The sequence below is a fragment of the Seriola lalandi genome, unplaced genomic scaffold, assembly GCF_002814215.2.
Source record: "Seriola lalandi dorsalis isolate HSWRI2012SDOR001 ecotype SW California unplaced genomic scaffold, Sedor1 jcf7180002054767, whole genome shotgun sequence".
In the NCBI taxonomy this organism is placed as follows: domain Eukaryota; kingdom Metazoa; phylum Chordata; class Actinopteri; order Carangiformes; family Carangidae; genus Seriola; species Seriola lalandi.
In genome coordinates, this window is record NW_019525320.1 from 3,180,826 (window position 1) to 3,201,601 (window position 20,776).

At 40.1% G+C, this 20,776-nt stretch overlaps 2 protein-coding genes and 1 long non-coding RNA gene across 3 annotated transcripts in view; all 3 read right to left on the reverse strand.

The window, feature by feature from the left end:
• Window positions 1-12,851, reverse strand: part of esyt1a (extended synaptotagmin-like protein 1a) — a 17,587-nt gene extending 4,736 nt beyond the window's left edge. The window contains exons 1-21 of the mRNA XM_023425249.2: window positions 12,238-12,851; window positions 11,243-11,284; window positions 9,274-9,408; window positions 8,933-9,006; window positions 8,666-8,738; window positions 8,489-8,578; window positions 8,336-8,391; window positions 6,278-6,398; window positions 5,885-6,061; window positions 5,304-5,386; window positions 5,082-5,130; window positions 4,692-4,781; window positions 3,684-3,779; window positions 3,524-3,595; window positions 3,354-3,440; window positions 2,937-3,086; window positions 1,943-2,125; window positions 1,667-1,843; window positions 1,490-1,572; window positions 1,306-1,354; window positions 1,129-1,218 (exon numbers count right to left, since the gene is read on the reverse strand). Coding sequence (XP_023281017.1) covers window positions 1,129-1,218; window positions 1,306-1,354; window positions 1,490-1,572; window positions 1,667-1,843; window positions 1,943-2,125; window positions 2,937-3,086; window positions 3,354-3,440; window positions 3,524-3,595; window positions 3,684-3,779; window positions 4,692-4,781; window positions 5,082-5,130; window positions 5,304-5,386; window positions 5,885-6,061; window positions 6,278-6,398; window positions 8,336-8,391; window positions 8,489-8,578; window positions 8,666-8,738; window positions 8,933-9,006; window positions 9,274-9,408; window positions 11,243-11,284; window positions 12,238-12,567 — 2,307 coding nt within the window. The 5' untranslated portion in view covers window positions 12,568-12,851. The remainder of the gene's footprint in view (window positions 1-1,128; window positions 1,219-1,305; window positions 1,355-1,489; window positions 1,573-1,666; window positions 1,844-1,942; window positions 2,126-2,936; window positions 3,087-3,353; window positions 3,441-3,523; window positions 3,596-3,683; window positions 3,780-4,691; window positions 4,782-5,081; window positions 5,131-5,303; window positions 5,387-5,884; window positions 6,062-6,277; window positions 6,399-8,335; window positions 8,392-8,488; window positions 8,579-8,665; window positions 8,739-8,932; window positions 9,007-9,273; window positions 9,409-11,242; window positions 11,285-12,237) is intronic.
• A 4,193-nt stretch (window positions 12,852-17,044) lies between these two features.
• On the reverse strand, window positions 17,045-18,269 carry LOC111669030 (uncharacterized). The gene is made up of 4 exons (XR_002761762.2): window positions 18,211-18,269; window positions 18,085-18,111; window positions 17,827-17,849; window positions 17,045-17,368 (listed from the first exon to the last, which is right to left on the reverse strand). It is a non-coding gene; the product is annotated as an uncharacterized LOC111669030 (long non-coding RNA).
• A 1,345-nt stretch (window positions 18,270-19,614) lies between these two features.
• Window positions 19,615-20,776, reverse strand: part of pa2g4b (proliferation-associated 2G4, b) — a 5,924-nt gene continuing 4,762 nt past the window's right edge. The window contains exons 12-13 of the mRNA XM_023425262.1: window positions 20,714-20,767; window positions 19,615-20,623 (exon numbers count right to left, since the gene is read on the reverse strand). Of these exons, the coding sequence (XP_023281030.1) occupies window positions 20,564-20,623; window positions 20,714-20,767 (114 nt within the window). The 3' untranslated portion in view covers window positions 19,615-20,563. The remainder of the gene's footprint in view (window positions 20,624-20,713; window positions 20,768-20,776) is intronic.

The following is a 20,776-nucleotide window of genomic DNA, read 5'->3' on the forward strand; positions in this document are numbered from 1 at the left end:
TGCCATAGCAACCAAACAACACTGCACCAAAACAAGGGTACTGACCGCTCACATTTAAAGGATAGGTTTTTGGTATTTTTAAGCTTGCTGTTGTCATTCCTCCTGTGAAGCAGTCCTCCTAGCACAACTGCACTTCAAAAGATGAGGGGTAAAATCCACAATACTCGTTCTGTGCAAAAATGCATTTTAAAGTTCAGCTGAAGTTAATGTGAGGTTAGACAAACCAAGTACGTATCACTACTGTTATTATATCTCAGCCACAAATAAAGCTTCACAGGAAAGTATCCCTCTTCTGAAAAAAACAGTCAGTGGAAACACAAAGTGGGAATTTCATTTCACACACACACACACACACACACACACACACACATGCATCAGTGGTTCCCAACCTGTGGGCCGGGGCCCACTGTTGGGCCGCAAAGGTATTGCAAGTGGGCCGACAAATCATTTGCATAACAGGAGATAATGTTTTTAAATGCAATGATCTTCAAAAACATTAAAATTGTTGAAAAGCTTTGTTCAGTTTTTCTTTTCTTTTTTTCTTGTATTAAGGCTTCGGTATGTACGAAAGAATTCATATTAGACAAATGATGGATTTGGTAATTCTATCTTTTGGCACTATCTTGTAATGGCCTTTCTGCCTGCAGCACTTACAGTTTAAAATAGTGCGGATGCCCATTCCTGCCAGTAAAACATAATGATGATTTAAAAAAAATAGTCATGGGTAATCAAGACTTTCACTGTTTACATGTTTATATATATGCATTTATTTATGCACACATATATACATATATGGTGGCCCACATTCGACCCTGTAAAAACATGGAGGCCAAATATTTCACGCTCTCAGAGCACAAGCATATGTACATATATAGCGACATGGTCCAGCGGCAAAGCAATCTGGAGACGTAGAGTATGTCTTATGGTTCTGGTTCTAGTTACTAAGTTTTACTTTTCTTATTATGCATTTCAATTGTTATGACTGTATTTTTATGTGATTCATTTCTTTGCAAGTATTTGCTCATATATTCTTTATTATGACTCAGTTTATTATTATTCTTTGTTGCAAATTGTTGACCAATTGTCTACGACCTTGAAATATGTAAAAAAATAAATAAAGTTTCTAACCTGCTCCAGTCTGGGCAGGTCGGACACTCTGGCCAGCCACTCCAACACCAGGTGAACTCGGCCTGACTTCACATCATTTAGAGTGTACCACTGTAACAAGGTTGACACAGAAATGTTAAATTTCAATATTATATGTTAAATTACATAATGAAATCTTTTCAACTCTGAGTCACGCACCGTATCGATGAATTGTGCGCTGATGATATCTCGTAGGCTAAGCTTGAACCTGTAAGGACAGGACTCAATCAATACTTTGTACTTTATCCTCCTTTTCACTGACAGCTTTTCCTTTAGTTACTAGAGCCACAAGTTGTATAATAATAATAATAATAATAATAATAATAATAATACCAGGACGCACCTTCCGAGGAAGTCGTCCTGATCGATGTCCTTGTCAAACAACTCAAACTGGATCTCCTGACCAGGAAGCTGCGTCAAAATCACCTAAATCATAGAAAAAATATGTTAAATTTAATCTAAGACCTAATAATTTCATCAGAAAAGACTGGATCACTCGAGCATTAAACAATGGTAAAACCTCATAGAGCTCATTCCAGATGGGATTGAGGTTCTCTTTGATAGTGTGGCTGCGGAAGGTGATACCAGCCACACGGATCTTGACATAGGGGTCACTCTTCCCCTTCACCATGCCCCCCATGAAGTTGTCCTTGGCTATCAGGTTTTGGGCCTCTAACAGATGAATACGCAGCACTCCCTGTGAGCAGAGCAAGGACGGGGGAATGTTACAACAGTGCATGTTTGAGAGACTGAGCTGTGTCTGCTGCTGTTCGACTCTAGGTAAACAATTGTTCACCTCAGTTGCAAACTCCGGGTCGGGTGTGGTGTGCTGCGGTCGTGCTGGCTGAGGTTTAGCTAACCCACCGGGCCCCATGGGGTTCACTTCTGATGTGATTCCCCCCTGACCCATCCCGGATCCAGAGGATGAAGGGCGAGGAGACGGAGTTGTAGGAGTGGCATCATCACTTAGCCACAAAACCTAGCAAGGAGCAGGAGGCAAATAAGAGGTTATGGTGAGCAGATATCAAGCAGTAAATGACCGAATAACATTTATTTGATTTCTGGTAATAAGAATAAGCTTCTTCACTTCAGGATTGACAAGGAAGAGAAACTACAGGTTTCTGTGTGAGCATTTTTCTGTACTTACGAGGACCACATGTTCTCTGAAGAACAGAAAGATGAGGCAGACAGAAGACATGCGGACAGTCTACTTTAAAGGGATAGTTCGGGTTTTTAGACATGGGGTTGACATACATTTTTTTAACCACTGAACTACCGTATTCCTACGCACAAGCGCACCTGCAGAGTGCACTGTATTACGCCACTTTCTGATTCTGATTCTGATTCTGTGTGGCAATATGGTAGTTCAGCGGTTGAAAAATGTAGTGCCAAAGGAAAGTGCCGTTTAAGTTTCGATTTGTGTGTTAGGGTTAAGTTCAGGCATGTCATTGGGAGTAGTTACTGATTAAAAATTCATGTATTGAAGATCATTATCTTAAGTCTAGTGATGCAGATTTGTGTGTACATGTGCTACACTACAACTGTAAGTTCTTTATTCTCTATGTGTTATGTCCACAAGGATTTGATGTCAACGGCTGACAAACACACAAATGGTAAGTTTAGGGCCAGATGATAGCTTCATGAGGCCAAAGCTGTCCTTCGGGTGCTGTTAGGATTTCAAAGTCTTCCACACAGACACTGGTTATTTCCAGGAACAGGGCTTGAATCCACATCTTACTTATTTACTCCAGTGGCCAACACATGTCCAAGTCCATCAGTGCAATACCAACCCTAAGCACAATTTTGACGTAGATGCGGCTGGCTGAACCAGAATCCTCCAGATGGAACCACTGGTCCATGGTGAGTTCAGGGGTCGCCAGAATACGGGTCAGAGGGATGGTGAGACTGCCTAGGGACAGAGCACGGTCGTCATCCTTGACCTGATTGAAAAAAAAAAAAAAAACAGGAAAGGAAGACATGCAGTTAGAATGAAAACCAGCTGGAAAAGCAAAAATAAAGGGAAAAGGGCCATAAGTGCGTTAAAAAAAGGAGAGTACAGTTTACAGAGTAATCACACAGAATAAGAGGAAAAACTGAAAACTGAGTATTTACTGTACTAATCACCCCAACACCTTGGGAGTAAATGTATGTAATAAACCTACCAAGCTTAATTGGTGCATTTAATCATTACTCGTGTGATGACTTACTTGAATGTCAATGTCTTGTTTGCGAGGATCCTGAATGAAGAAGGTAAAAGCATCCTCCCACACAGGGCTGTTGGTCCCGTAACAAGTCTGAAGAGGAAAGGCGAAAAACATTCATTATGTTCAGTTTGGTTTATTAACATACTAATTTATAGTTAAAGTTTTATTCTTACCTTGCTCTCTTTAGTCGTATCCTGAATGGAAATCTGCACCATTGGGCTCGGATCTTTATTGCCTTTCCTCATCTACAACACATTAAATACATACATGTGGGTAACAAATGAAACTTTAAGGCACACCACATGGCAGCATCTTAAATAGTTGTAATCTTACAGGCAGTTCGTAAGCTTGATCAAGATAGATGGCTAAGATGGCGGCAGATGGGGGATCAGCTGTCTTACTGGTCAGGTTCTGGTTCTTCTGGATCACCTGGTAGAAGAACAACAGATGGAGGTGAAGAACATGTGGAGAAAATGTTCTGGATCTTTAAAAGCCTGATAGTGGCTACCAACAATTTTACTATTTGTATAAGTTGATGAACAATGTGTTATTGATTTAATGTTTGACAGTTTTACATTGGTCTTATTTATTTAGATGCTGTTACAACCTACCACTTAACTTAGTTCCCAAGATGAACTTCTTAAACACATAATACACACAAACTTAAATATAAAATATATTAAAGATAATACGATACATCAGACAGTACAAACAGATAATTGCTAAAACCTTCCACACAAACCCAAAGGGGCCAGTTTAGGTTATTTTTGGCATGTTATCTTTCATATGATTCTTAGTGGCAATTTATTTCTGATTAAAGATATATATTTGTTTCATTCTGACTTTGTGACAGATCAGTCTGTGCCTCATGTTTATTGCTGCATATCTTGCTGCTCTCATGAAAAAGAAATTTTTAATATTAATCAGGATTTTTTGGTTAAATAAAGGTTAAATTTTAATAATAGTAATAACAACAATTATGTAATAATATAAATACATTTGGCTCAACTGTAAAATAGTTTAACTTTATATTTTTGTGATTTTTGAAATAAACATTAGGGCAGATGAAGTTCTAGTAAATAAGCGGTTTAAGAAACTAATCTTGTAACCACAATGGCAAATCTGATTCCAGTCCAGAACCTTGCTTGTTATCGCCCCCTTTTCTTGTGTTTCCTGTCTCTCTACACTGTCATACTATCAAATAAAAGGAAAAATACTATAAAAATAAATCAATAATGAACAAAAATAATGTTCTGATGATTATAAGCACATCAATTTGTCCACACCGCTACCCAAAGAAGATCTATTGAGTAGCAGGAGGTGAGTTAGGTGCAGACTCACCTCACTCAGTCTGTCAGCAGAGGACAGCAGAGAGAGCCACTCCAGCCGGAGGTGAACACTGCCGGTTGAAACGTCCCTCAGGTTGAACCACTGTTTACAAAAACAGAGGGCTCATAAAATAAAACACACATTTTTCTCGTCTGGCCGATTTCTTTGAGCAGGATGCCAGTATTGAAGGTGATGAGATCAGAGCAGATCACGAGGAAGCTCATGGGATCTGTAGTGTCACATGCTAACAGGATTACTGCAGTCTCACTCAGATATTTTCCTGGGCTAAACAATATAATACTGTGTTCTCATGTTTGATGTTTGTTATTTGATCAAAGAGAGACACTAAATATAAAAGGTAAAAATACGGGATCTTGGTTCAACTTTAGCGTTACTACTTACATCATCCACAACTCTGGCCTTCTTTACAATATCAAGATCCACCTTGACCCTGAAAGAGAGAGAGATGGAGAGAGGTAGGGGGAGAATCAATGAAGCCATGAATCAAAGAGATTCATTTCGTTCATTTCAACAGAATCATGGCCCAATGTGTGAAGAGCAGAGATGGAAATGAGATGAAAAGCACATAGAGACAGAGTAAATGAGTGAGAATGAATAAGCTACCTCCCCAGGAAGTCATCCTGGTCTGGGTCTTTGTCAAATACTTCCACTTCCAACTCCTGACCAGGTACTTCATGGACAATCACCTGACACACATACACACACATAAATGGACAAATACACAAATACACACAACAAAAATACAAATATAGATACAGCCACACACGACACAATAATGTAAGGGCATGCAAACAGAATCACGATGGCAAGAACTTTACTACTTTTATTTTAATATCTATTCAGTGTTCGGCTCGAATTTCACAAAGCACAGGAAAACAGAAATGTGACCCTGAGAAAGCAATTTTTGCAAGAACTCCTTATCTCAGAAACAGCAGCTTCCTGTTTCGAGAGGAGTAGATAAAATCGCCACAAAACTGTTTATCTCTGAAGTGCTGCTGATGTATTTACTACCAAAGACTTAGTGCCATCCCTATCAAAGCAAGGACACCAACACCAAGCTATAAGTTTAAACACACAAACTGGTGGGAAGTGCAACACTTGAATATCAAGATAAAGCCACATATCTCTTCTTTGGTTTTGAGCTCAGTTTTGGCTTTATTTTCCTCCCTCCCAGCCCCTCTCACCTCATACATCTCCCTCCACTGTGGGTGCAGGTTGCTGTCTACGTGATGAGAGGTGAAGATCTGGGTTCCTACACGCAGAACGGCATATGGGTCCGATTTCCCGTCAATCAAGCCTTTGATTACTGTATCCTTAGCGGTCAGGTCCTCAGCCTCCAGCAGATGGATACGCACAACTCCCTGTGCATGTGCCGGGAGTACACATGCAGGAAAACACAAGCGAGCACAGAGAAAATCAAAATGTATCTTCACAAAACATGGCTTTTCATTCACAATGTGAATTTGCTGTATGATTTTCAGGCTATGTGTTTGCTTGCAGCTAACGTTCTCAGACAGAACTGCTTCAGTCTGTGTGGGCCCGTGTTTCTCCAGGCCATTTATTATAGAAACAGTTACCCTTGGGAGAGGGGAGCGGAGCTGCGCAATGTGCAGGTCGGCCACCAGGGGGATAGTGAGACGATTGGGGAGCACCAGGTGGGAGGCTATTGCATCCATTATCATAGTGTCCGATATGGCACTGCAAATGAATGCAAGGACGATGATGGGGACACACAAGGGAGGGACACACAGACAGACAAAAAAAACTATACACTACCACTGACATGCATTAATAACATGATGTCAAGGTTCACACTAACACAACCAACAGGAAGCACCCACTGGCTGTACAGGGCAGTCTTCTGTGAAATCATGTTGGCTAATTGAGAGGAGGAGCACAATTCAAACATTATGACACTATCACTGAAAGTATTGCCAGAGGGGGCTGATGTGTCAGCAGCAAACTGGCCTCGGACAATGCTTTAAGTACATTATATAAAGATCACAACACACACAGTATAGAATCAGCCAACACACAATTACACTGAATATCACTGTAAATAGAGTTGGATTATTCCCTTTCGTCAGACCATTAGTTTATCTTCATATTCTGTTTAAATGTGCTGCAGTTGATTCTACATTGTCCATATTCTGATCTTACATAATGGACCTGAATAAAAACTACCTGAATATAAATGTATGGAGTCATAGTATTACTTGTTGAATACAAGAACACCAGCACAGCTTTAGTTCTAACAACTTAAAGGATAAGATTGGTATCGTTCAATATTTTTCTTATTGTCAATAAATCAAATGAAAAGAACAAAACCAACAAGGTGTTACCATAGACTACCCATAGACCTCCCTACTCTGTCTATGATACTGAGCCCCAAGCTCCTTTGTTTCTACTGAAGAAGCAAAAAAAAAAGGTCACAAATACATAGTTTCATTACAAAAAGAGTGAGTAATTGTCTAAAAATGCTGGGAAATGCGGTGTTCAGTAAACGTTGCTGTAATTAGAGGAAATAGTGCATTTGGTGGAGGCTATTTTCAGATGAATTTCCTCCTCTATTGAGTTTTTACCAATAGGGCGGTCCATGTGGGATTAAAGTGATTAAAGTTCGGGTTATTTGAACTGGGGTTGTGTGAGGCACTTATACATAGTCAGTGTATTACCTGCAGTAGAGTCTGATCAGTGCCCTTTTCAGTTTAGAGAAGCAGCCGGGAGGACCGGCACCAAAACTGAGTGATGTGATGCGTACCTACGCTTAGCTCTTTCTGACTCAAACAGCTGATCTGCAGCGTAAGACAGTGTGCGTTTGTGAGTAGTAATATGGTAGTTCAACAGTTGAGTAGTAGAAAATGTAGTTCCAAAGGAAAGGGCTGTTTGACAGCAAGATAAAGCTGTGAAAATATACAAAATACACTTAAACTAATATTAGCTTTTTTGAGTGTGCATTTGGCAGCACATCACTCAGTTTCTGTGCCAATACTCCCGGCTGCTTCTCTAAACTGGGAGGGTGCGGATCCGAATCTACTTCAGGTAATACATTGACTCTATACAAATAACCCGCACAACCACTCGTCAAATAACCCGAACTATCCCTTTAACTTAAAATAAACTACAGTTCCCATGTTAGTGGTAATGAAGAGACATGTCAGTGCAACAGTGAGACCCACTGCTCACATGTTTTTAACTGCCTCTGGACAACACTGAAGGTCTATGGCACTGAGGAATAAGCTATATCAGGCGTTGGCTCCGCGGGCAATACTTGTTAATAGGATCAAGTCATTGTTGGTTTTTGGCTTTTCATAGGATTTGTGGACAACAGCAAAAATGAAGCATATTGCCACCCTTATCCTTTAAGGATGTGACCACACAGATCTGCCACTGAACAGACAGACTTTTAAACACTGTTGTCTGTCTCAGTTTGTCTTGCAACTCCTTTTAATTAAAGGAAAAGCCTCTCTGTGTCTAGTTGCTGAATAAATAATACATTCTCTGTTATATCAGTTACATCAGGTCCAAAAAGTGTAGAAGCCAAAGTGCACACAAAAACAGCCCCTACAACTGGCACCCTTCATTAAAAAAAAAAAAAAACAGTTGGACACAACAGCTCTATCATATCAACTCACTTCAGGCCAGGGATATCCAGCAGGTTGGTAAGCCCAGTCCAGTTGATGTCCAGTTTCTACACATATGGAACATATGATACAGATGCAAGTAATGGCATGTGAAGAAGTGTAGGCCTTTAGATAACAATGCAGTGAGAGACAGAAAACACTCACAGGCCTGCGGATGAAGAACATTGTGATGGCTCCAACCAGCGGCACATCTCCGATCAAAGGCTCGAGGATCACGCGCAGCTTCCCGTGGAGCTACAAAGAGAAATCTTTAATTAAAAATATGTTTTCAGGCCACTCAACTGCAATAATGTACGAATATCTTAATAATTATTCTTCTACCTGGATTCCTTTCACTCCGGCTTTGCAGAAGTACTTTTTGATTTCAACATTGACTTCGACGTCACCAGCGTAGCTGCAATAGAGGAGCAGTGACAGATGCACATTTAACCAAGTGAAGCAGTTGATATGAACTGTGATAAAGCTGATTTCTTTCCTGTGCTAAGTAAACAATGATCTGCTGTGACAGATAAGGACAAGCCCTTGTGAAAGACTCACAATACACAAGCAACAGTATAAAATGAGGCACTAAAAGTTGTGATGCATTACCTCAGGTATAAATCCAACATAACTTGTCTCTTATCGTTCTCTGTGTGAGCCTTTACACCTGACACCTTCAAAGCCTGTGAACGAAGCAGCTGCTGTTAAACAAAGCAAACAAGACTGGAAGAGACTTTATGAAATCACATTAGAAAAGATTCACATGAAGATCATCAGTCCCTGTCATGAATGCATCCTCTTTATGCTTGTAATGAAGAGAATAGTGAGACTAGTCCCGCATTACCAGACTTAGATACATATTACCAACATCAATAACCCGTGCTTCACTGTAGTTTCTCAGTCATGGGACATTTACAGGATAAACGGTTACTTTTATGACAGACAAATACCTTATCTCCTATGTTGACCTTGGTGAAGCTGAGAGTCTGCAGGTGAATACTGGAAGCACGGATGGCGGGAGCAATGGTTTCTACCAACAACTTCTCCAGATACTGGCCGACAAAGGGCCAAGCCTGCTGCAGGATCTACATGACAGAACATATGGCCATTCATTATTTTCCTGTTAAGGTTTTAGAAACAGTAAAGCCACGAGCCAATGCTTCATTTACATACAAGGTATATATGATCATCATAAATTGGTTAATGTAATCAAATGTAGTTCACGTTTACATCCATATAATGTAATTCTCTGAGTAACAATGAGTTATAATTTGTGTAAAAGTGTATTCATAGCAAAGGGCTTCCTGTGAATAAAGAAATATTTACCAGAACATGACAGAAAATAACAAAGAAAGATTAACTCACAATAGACAAACACCTGCTTCACAAAGCCATAGCCACACACTGTTTGCCTTGTGGCTTTTTGTAGAAGTTTTTACAAAAGCCCATCTGAGAAAGGCTGGAATCCAAATTGTATTGAAGTCGCTCAACCATCAATAATTCAGCAAGGATAGTTTTTAAATAAATTAGTCGAGTACCCTCCAGTTATTATTCATCTGGGAGAGCATCATTCTGAAGTACAATTAAAAAGAAAAATTTATCATCAGTGCTTTACTTCACGGGTCCATAAGTTCCTATGAAATGTCCTAGAAAGAACAATGAACTTGGCACTAATAAAATGGAAAATAAAGACAATTCCAATTAATAATCCTTTTAATTGCTCCTGTAACCTAGAGAGTGTTTCACTGCACAGCAGGTCAGCTGAACATGCAACCAAGTGACATTTGTCTAAAGGAAAGAATATAATTCATCATTGGAGAATAAAGTTTACAATAAGAAATTATTAATGAATAAATATTTATCTACATTTAAATGGAACATTTCTTTTTAAAAAATTCTAATAAATCCAGGAAATTGTTTTTTTTGTTTGTTTTTTTTAGGAAATAATTCTGAAATTATGGATCTGTAGAATAAAGCATTAGATAAGTGTGTCAGTGTTATCACTCCACACTGCCACACACTGGAGTTAGCTTCAGTGTGAGGTGTGAGGTGTATCAAGTCCTGTCAGCATGCGACTAGTGATACTAATAAACTGCAGCTACAGGCAGGTAGGTGTCCTATACATTATTTATGACACAGACAGTTATAGAAATGCAGGTAGTAACAATGCATCCTATAAAATGGAGCTCCCCTGGGGCTTTCTTCACATCCATTACTCACAGTCATTATCAGCTCCTTTTCTCTGCATGTACTTGTTTCTTTAAGTTGTTGAATATAATACATGGTGAGAACATTTCGAGGCTGATGTATGTTTGTTTACAGCTGCGAGAGAGAAGGGTAAGCGTGGGCAGCTGGATCACATGTCGGGAAGCCTGAAGGAGAGACGTGGGCTGGCGAAAGATGGGCCCAGCAAATTTCCATCCTACAATCTGGGCTTCTGTCACAGACTTCATTGCATTTTTCCCTCCAGAAAGGCGCTTTGTCTTATTAGTATTCACATCCACACTTGCCCTGTGCTGATGTGAGGTTACTGTACTGACAGAGACAAAAAGACTGCAATATGATCTGAGCCGCTCTTCCTGCCTCTTAATTACACCATTCGATTATCTGCTCTGATGGAGAGGCTGCAGCTGGAGCCAGGTCACTCAAAGTCCACACAAGTAATCTTTATCTTAATATTAAATGTGAGGTGTTGTAGCTACTGTTGGGAGCTACTCGAGTGAATCCTGAACACCTTATCTAGAAACAATTTGTTGTTTATTTTGCTTTGCTAAAAGTTCAGCTGAATGAAGCAGAGCAGTAATTTATCACACAAGCTGAATAGATTTTTATTAAAAAAAAAAAAAAAAAAGATAAATCCCTCATGGTAAAATATACATCTGCACCCATTCATTGTTTGATAGGAGAAAAAAAACATACCTTATTCAGCCACTCCACTTTTTCCACATCTGGAAAGTTGACCTGTGGACAAGTAATATGGCTCAGGCATGAACTCAGATAGGACAGAGTAGTGTAAAATGAAGAGAAGAAGAGAAAAGAAGTTAAAATACTTCTTTTAGTGGGCCTAATGTTTTTCTTTACTTCAGTAGAGTTCAGTCAAGGTTCTACTCTGTTTACATATTAAGCACAAACTGCAAATCAGCCTTTCCCCTAAACCACTGAGACTTGATATGACAGATTAGGCCTATCTGCCCTACACACACACACACACACACACACACACACACACACACACACACACACACACACACACACACGCACAGTTTATCCTCTCTCTTACTCTCTCTAACCAGATATGGTGGTCCTGGTCACTGCCTCTGCTCCGCTCTAACGGATGTTTATGAGTCATCAGGTTTTGGCAAACAGGCAGCGTATTGAAACAGGAAGAGGAAACACACAAGAGAGAATCTCTACCATTGTTAGATAAATTATCTTGTCTGTATAGTCTTAGCTGTGCATTTTGCTGACAATTCAATGTAAGGTCTCCTCAACGTCAGTGTCATTTTTTACACCTTTGCACTATGAAGACTTCATCATCTGACATGTTCATTTCACATTCCTGTGTGTGGCAGCAGTTCAGACTATTTCCCCAGGCACTGCACACAAGGAATGTCTAAATATGGGGCTGGTCTGACACAGGAGGAAAATACAATGAACAAACGGGACCTTCATGCACATATTTATTGTGTGCTGCCATACAGCTCCGTGTCTTTTTATGTGTGTGTGTGTGTGTGTGTTCACTTTAGAGCGTCTGGACAAATAATAAGTGCCTACTAGTGAGTTACAGGCTATTCATGGAGGTGCAGCTCAAGTTCAACTTGGCAGATGTGACAGATGTGACAGGTGATACAAAACTGCAGAGCACGAGCATGGTGGGCGGTGAGCCAGCTAAAAGTGTGAATACAAGTCCTTACCCAGGGAGGCAAATCCCTTTTGGTTCTGAAAACCTTTTCAGTGGTGAACTCCCTCTCGTTCTCCAGCAGGTACATGGCAGACTTGAGCCTCATCACTTTCTCCAGTCGACTGTGCTTCCACCCCATGTAGATCATCAGACCGAACAGCACAACGCTGATGCTGAAGCCGTAGTAACCGGCCAGGTACACCGGCACAAGCGCACCCAGGCATTTCCCAAACGACCACAGCACACCGACTGCGCGTTCACTGGGGGGCTGGTTCGGTAAGGCCGGTGCTGCAGCCCCCGTGTCTCTGCCCATCTTGCCCGGCTCTACATCCGCGGTTGGCATCGCAGGTTCCCGTTTCGACTTCACTGGATCGAGCTGGCCTTCTGCTCCTCTGCTACTGTGACTGAGTGGCAAGCGCCAGAGAAGACTTACCGCTGATTTATTATAGAAACCATCGAGAAATCAGCGATAACCTGCTGGTTTGGATCGGTTAAATCATGATTACGGCTCGTCTTCGCTGTCCTCCCCCCTCAGTTCCGCAGGGCACTAAAATTGGCTATTCCGTGTTTCATCTGCGTGTAATGCTCCTCTCTCTGAACAGGGCAAACAGAGACTAAGACCAGTGAGGGCGGGATCTGCTTGAAACCCTCCTTCGCATTAAGTCCTGTAGAAACCTAAACCCAAGAATTAACTTGTAGCGTCACGCACTGCCTCAGGCGGAGCGTTTTACAGCTTAGGAGCAGAGTCAATTAATGTATATTTTAACTTAGGACTCCAGGAGGACACGTTTTATCCAGAGTAACATCATCACCGTGTAAACTGAAGGATCCACTACCCCCAAAATACTGCAATAACAATTCACAGTTTGCTCAACCCGTTATCTTTTTTTTTTTTTTTACATAACCAGAATAAATCCTGCACGCGCAAGCGCTCATCTCCACTGCAGCAGCTTCATCAGCAGAGCATGACAGCACCTGCAGGTTCACTGTCAGTACAGTGTTTCAGCTGTGCCGCTTCATCGAGTTACATACAGGTGGCCTGCATCAGACACTGTGGTGTTTAGGGTCAAGGCGGCAGAGTGAGTCGTGACACCTCCAGCATATGCGCCAGTTGCATCTGAAGCAACGTTTGCAGTACCCCTAAAATGTAGGTAAACTGAGCACTTTCTTCCCCAGCGTAGTGTAGAGTTTGACATTCAGGTGCGTTTTTCGGCACGAGGGTTTTCTCATTTTAACAGTTTAATTTATGCTCGGTAACTGAAACAGCAGGTTTAAAATCGCTCCCCGGTTTCCAGGCGACAGCCAATTAGCTGTGTTTGCTCAGAGGGTGAAAAGTTTGATGAACCTTTGTGCAAACAGATACATGAAGAACATGCAGCAAGACACGGAACAATAACCATGTTATTTACACAAGGTATAAATAGAGACCAAATACAGTAGCCTATATTTTCATTGTCCCACACTTACAACTATACAACTCACTTTATAACATACTGCATTTTGACATGTGGTTTATATTTATAATACATATCTATCTATATTTTGATACTTACCTCTGGTATTTCTGTCTTATATTAAGCAGCTGTCCTACTTATAATGCAGCCTACATGCACAGGCAGTTTAGGTATTTTTATATCGTTGTTTTTGAATGACTTGGCATTATATCATATCTCAGAATTCCGTTGTAAGAGACATTGATAACCTGACTTTTTTAGATGCTAATTTCAGTGTTTCTTTTGGTTTATTCCATTATACAGGACATTAGTTAACTTTTGGTTTCAAATTCAGATTCAGCATGTGTTATTGAAAGGGAAAACATCCTATGGCCTGATACCAAAATTGCTGTGTTATCAGTTCAGTGCTGAAGTTTGACCACAGTAGCCACATGCCTGTTTTGTTGATTGAAGTAAAGGTGTTACAATGATTCCCTCTCTGGTGACGTGTTCATAGAATATATTGATGTTTCCTGGCAAGAAAGAAAACAAGTAGCATCCCCTTCATGGCCCTGTCATGTGTTGTACAAGCTACTGTCAACACTTTGACATTAAACATTAAAAGCAAATATCATGTGACAGAGATGGAACTTATTTATGCATTGTCTGCTGATTTAAAAGTAGTCAGTCAGCTTACAGTCAACCAGTCATTATAGATCCTTTTTTTTCCCATCCGGAAACTGTTATTCACTCAGTAATATGTGCTAATGTTTACAGATGATTAGTTTCCATTATCTACAGTTAAATCATGAAAACTGTGGCTTCACTGGTCTGTGTGATTGAAATAGGTACCGCTCATCAAAATACCTCCAAACCCAGCCAGTGCTTCCCTAGGTCACTAATTTCCCAACTAATTTCAATAAATAACCACATCATGGCCTCGGTAATAAAATCAGCTGTTGGGAGAAGCAGAAGTAGCAGTCACAGGATAATGATACAACACAGGCCAAGTAATGTAGCAAGAATGATCAAAGTTCAAACTGGACCTTGTGTCAGTCAGATGTCAGTTTGGCTTTGCCAATACCTATTTACATGGATTTACAGTCAACAATGCAAAACTATTTAAGGCACCGAGTTTTTTGTGTGATAATGTGTAATTGTGTTTGTTTGCTACAACAAGTTGTTCATGCAGTGATAGCTTTGCAAAGTGTGTGTTGAGCATTCCCATAATCAATAGATATTACATTTTCTAATTACCATACCATATTATATGTTGAATGTCCACTTACCATACTTTCACTGGGACTTTGTGGATTGATCAAGACAATCACTGGGCAGTTTCAATGAGGGTATTGTGGGTACTGTAACATCTGTTTGCTGGGCATTTCTGTCTTGTGTAAACTACACAACTACACCATCTACTGATCATTTTTAGTGGCTGCAGTTACAAACTCAGCAGATGCTAATTGGAGTGAGTTTATTTGGATGTTGCAGAATCCTAAAACTACATCCTGCTTTCAGTGATCGGGACAGGGCTGGTAGTGTCTGCTTGATGGCCTTAAAGTTATCATCATCTATTTGATCTGGACGGCGTCCTCCAGTTAGTTACGATCAGTGCTAATAGACAGGAACTTGAAGCTCTGCCAGAACACAATCAAGTCAACAGCACCGGGACACTTGAATAAACAAAAGGACCATAACTCAAGTTTCAGATAGAGATGATGTTACTGTGCATGAACACATCATTTATTTCTTATAATATTATAATAAATTCAAGTTATTACATCGCTGCCAGGATCAGACAGAGATTGGGAGTCATTTTGTCCCCTGTTCATAAAATACTGTATAGCAATACATGTTGTTTTATTGTTCCATAATTCTTACTTGTGCCTTGAATAGGGATGTATTGTGGTTTATGGGGTATAATGCATTAAATATCCACTAATACTGACAGCAGAGTTCTCTTTACAGCTTCTGAGTATAACTGCAAATGGAAAAGAACATTACATTGTAAAAGGGAACAATATGAACACTATCCTCTTCAAATGTTTTCCAGCAACAGCCAGATTGGAACTGATCTTAGGTAAGGACGGGGTGAATTATTAGACTGCCTTCCAGGGTAAAAACAAGATATATTAGTGTGCTACTTGTCTTGAGTGAGCTCTGTGCAAAGGTTACAGCATTCAGACACACTCAAATCATGGGATATGGATAGAATCTGAAATCCTTTAACAGAAATTTGACCTCAACTTCCCGTTATAGATAGATAGATAGATATTAGTCCACTTCCTTTGGCTGAGGTGTTGTACAGCCTGATGGCAAAGGGAACAAAGGATCTCCTAAACCTCTCTGTTCTGCAGCGCAGTGAGATCAGATGTTTGCTGCAGCTATAGCTGCTTCTCTGTCCTGCCAGAGTGTTGTGGAGAGGATGGTTGGTATGGTCTAACATGGTCTCCATCTTACATTGCATGCATCTCTCCACAACAGTCCTGAGTGAGTCCAGACTCCTGCCAAGCACAGACCCAGCCTCTTTGTCTTCAGGTCAGACACTGCCCCAGCAGACAGCAGCATAAAAGAGTACACTAGCCACCACTGAATGATAAAACATGTGCAGCATTTCACTGCAGACGTCAAAGGACCTGAGCCTCCTGAGGAAAAAGAGCCAGCTCTGCCCCTTCAAATAGATGGCATCCATGTTCAGGGACCAGTCCGGTTTACTGTTCAGGTGCACACCTAGGTATTTATAAGTGTGCACCACCTCAATGTCCTTCCCTCGAATGTTGACTGGCTGAAGGGTGGGCCTAGACCTCTGAAAGCAAGAACAGAATAAAAACATAATCCTCAAGTAACTGCCTGGCTTATCCAAGTAAGAATGGGCCCAGTGGAGCAGATGTGTCTGTAAGCCAAGCAGGTTCAAAATGTTGAGCAAGCATACTGGTATAGGTCCTAGAATAAACATGACAACTATTATGTATTTGTCAGCACTTGGGTTACATTTTTATTGTTAAAGTTTCAAATCTCTATTCAAGCTGCGATTAAATATGGCACTTGCCACCAAATGTTGCTGAAGCAGCTAAAAGGGAATTCAGCCATCACCAATTTTGTGATTTACACCAGTGCTTTTCCTACTGTGACATGTCAAAATGTCATCCATGAAAATTGTAAACTTTTGGCTCAGGCTACTTGAACAGTGCACCTGGAGGACACCGATACACCACTTTCTAAAACTGTTTTTAAAATCACCACTAGACCCATCGTAGAACCTCTTAGTGAATGACAAGGTCAAATCACTTTGTATAAAGAAAGAAAGAAAGAAAAAAAAAAAAAAAAAAAAAAAAAAAAAAAAAAAAAAAAAAAAAAAAAAAAAACCACCACAAGCTGTAAAAGTTCTTTTTTTAAACCAAAACCTTTAATCACAGTATAAACAAAAACAAATGACCAAAGTTGAGGAGTTAAAACAAAGAGTCCAGAAAGTCCCAGAGGAAAAGACTGACATCCAGCAGGTCAGGAATCAGATCTCCAGCGTCAATCAGCTGCCACTGCCTCGGGTCGATACGGACTCCACTGGCCTCAGACTTGACACAAGGGAGTGGTCCTGGATCTCACGCTGTGCTCACTGGTCTAGTTAGTAGCAACATTTGATGTCACAGCCATGGACAGTGGACAGTTTACTTGGACCTCTGCCTCATCTTTCTCCTTTTACGCTTCAGCCTAAAAAGTGATAACAAAAAGAGCCAGTTAAGACAGAAAAGCCTTCACAACATGATATGAAGGCACATTTCTTTCTAAGAGCACTTTAAATAATTTAAAGGCAGTTTAACCCCACACTGTACAATAGAAACCCAGTGACAGCATGACCAGTTATTCATTAAGCTATCACATTTTCAGTGCTTCCCAGCAGTGTATAACAATTCCTAATTATATTTAAATCAGCTTGCATTACAGGTATAGATTAACCAATAATTTTATATTGGTTTATATAAAACCAAGATTTTTCTCGTGCGTTAATTTCAGCTCTTGCAGATTATAATATACTATGAGAGAATATTCAAGTCTTATGTAAATTTGAAATCACCTTCATGTGTTTAATATAGGAGACTGAAATAAATTTAAAAAAAAAAAAAAACGAAGACATGCAGACACCGAAAACGTGCGCTATACAATCTTACCTGCGCATGCGCTTCTTTCTCCACTGTGAAGGAAAAGGACAACATTAAATAGCTGAATTTAGATTTATTAAGGAATTTCTGAACACACTTAGATATACCCAAAACTCAACTGAAACAGACCACACTTGGAAAAGTAGTTTTCTGGCAAAAGGTAAGGCTCATGGTCGTGCTGTTACAGCGCATCGACATGCTAACTGGCTAAATGTTAGCACCATTTTAAACTGCAGATATTAGATCATACAGGCTTTAAACACAAACCTTAGCTCTCATGTCGAAGAGGGAAGGCTGAAAACAGAGGAGGAAATGTTGTGGATTAGCTCGATTGATTTAAAAAGACAACGATTAACTTGGATTCTGATTACAAACACCTGAGGTTCCACTTACCGACCGCTAAGCAACCGTCTCCACGAAGAGCGTCATATTCGTGCGACCTCCTATTTATACCACTTGTTACGTCACCCTGATTGGCCCGCTGTGAAACACGGGAAATTGCGTTTCATAAAATACAAACCGTTTATGGAAAAATACAAAATCTTGCTGCAGAATTTCCTACCATTAATAATAATAATAATTATTATTATTTGTAGAATAATGCTACAACAGGGTAGCAAAATAAACAAAAATCATGAGATAAAACATAAAAACAATTCAGTGAGCCACTTCAGCAGGGTCTCTGGAGCAGATAAAAGACCTCTGCCTGAGGATCTCAAACTATCTACTGGCTCATATGGTACTTTTATGGTAAGGTCATAAATGTAACTGGGAAAGGCCATGAAGAGCCTTAAAAGTAATCAGTAAGATTAATTAAATTCTAAAGCTTGCAGGGAGCCAGTGTAAAGAAGCTGTAACAGCTGTGATGTGGTCACATCTCTCGGTTCTGGTTAGAAGTCTGGCGTCTGAGTTCTGTATGATCTGGAGTAATTCATGTCAGTGTTTTTATGTCTATTTTGTATGTATGTATCTGTGTGTGTGTGTGTGTATTTGGGTTTTTAACCAGGGGAGCCTTAAAAAAAAAAAAAAACACGTGAGCTGATTATGAGAAAATAGGCCTAAGCACAAACAAACAAAAGGCTCCCCAACTCTTCTACATCAGACACTTGACTGAAGAGTCACAAAACTAGAAACAATGCATATCTTTTTCTAGTCAATTTGTTTTAGCTGGATCTGTCACTTTCAAACAACAGTAACGGGCACTTCATACAGGTTTCTGGCACGGGGCACCCTGGACCTGTCTTGCAGGCCTGTTCTGTAATCCGGCCATACATGATAGGTATTTAACAAGCCCACCCCAGTATTTCTAGACTCTGTATGCTTAAAGTTTACTTCTTTTAGGCCAACAAGAAATTGAATGTTAATGCTTCAGTATTTCTCCTCTGAAACTATATTCCTGTCATTGTGGTGAAGGCTTTAATATTGAATGTAGCCCCTCATGTTGGAAAATAATTTTAAACAGAGTAAATGAAGTTACCTGAATAAATAAATTCTGAAAAATCCAAATACTTTAACTCTTTTGGGTTTATATGGGTGATGTGGTGCAGAGGCCCTCTGTACAAAATATCAAATATAGTATATCAAGGATGTTTGTTTAATGTAAGTGCTGGTCTTCTCAACCAGGCTAGTGCCTAGTTTTCAGTCACAAGCCCAATTCAAATTTTGATGAATGAAATGCAATGAGAGTAAAACAACTCAAGAACTGGGATTCATTAATGTTCAAAATGATGACAAACACACACTTATCACTCATCAATCATGTGAATAAAACACAGTCCAAAAACAGAACCACACAAATGATGTCAGGTGGCTTTTTAATGTTTCCAAAAATAGTCTCTGAAAGTGGGATTTGTTTTACAAAAGTATCCATATATTTAACAGGTATGGAATTCTTATGTAAACACAGACTGTCAGACTCAGTGGTGGCACCAGAAGACTGAATGCTGAACCCTTGGCAGAAGTTAGACCATCCACAAGTGAGGAAGAAAATTTCATTTATTTTTTACTAGTTAAATTACTCAACTGGTAGGACTTAAAATGTCAGTTTTAGAAAGTGTTAGCTGAGTAATCTACAGTAGATGCCTAGAAATATACACAATGACTAGTAGGCTTAAGCAAGAGCAGTACAAATGCAGTAATTATGCTGAACTGAACAGTAATGATGACTAATGATATCATAAAGTGTGTGAATGTGACACGATACCGGGGTTCAAGATGGGTGTTCAACATTTCTGCCCACGACAAAATAATGCTCATTTCAAAAAAGGCATGGCTTCAGGCTTATGACTTCAAGGAAGTTATCTAAATGCCACACAATTACACTGACACAGTATTGTGCATTCATCATCCTTGGCCGCTCTGTCAAACTCATTTTATTTTTCCATATCTTTCACTACAGTTATTGTGGAGAAAGGGACAAAGGCTCAAGATCAGTCGAATAGTCAAGATGTTCCAGTAGTATATGCCCTTGCACAAAATATCCTCTCTAGCAGCAGAACTGTGCCCACTATTAAGAGAATAAGGCTGTCTCAAGGACAGTGAGATTTACTAGGGACGTACGCGTGTGTGTGTTTTAGGTGGAGTGACAGAATTTAGGAGCAGCATCATCCCAGACTGACATCAGTTAGAATCAGAGGTATTCACAGCGGCTACACCCGCAAGTGCCTCAGACAGCTGGGACAGAAGGATTCGTGACGTCTGTTCTTTGGGTCATCAGAGGTCTGTCAGAATGTCTTGGAGAGAGAATCTATTCTGCAGCTTCAGTCTCCATCGCCTGTCCTGTTGCACTCTCAACGGTCTTTGAGGCCTTTATAAAAATATAAGATTCAAGTTAGTGGGAACATTTGGAGCTTGTATTTTTGTTCATTTCATAAAAACACACTGCTCAGTAACTCACCTTCTTTTTCTTCTTCTTCTGAGTCTTACGGCTGGCTGAACTCTGCAGCAAAGCCTTTTGAGG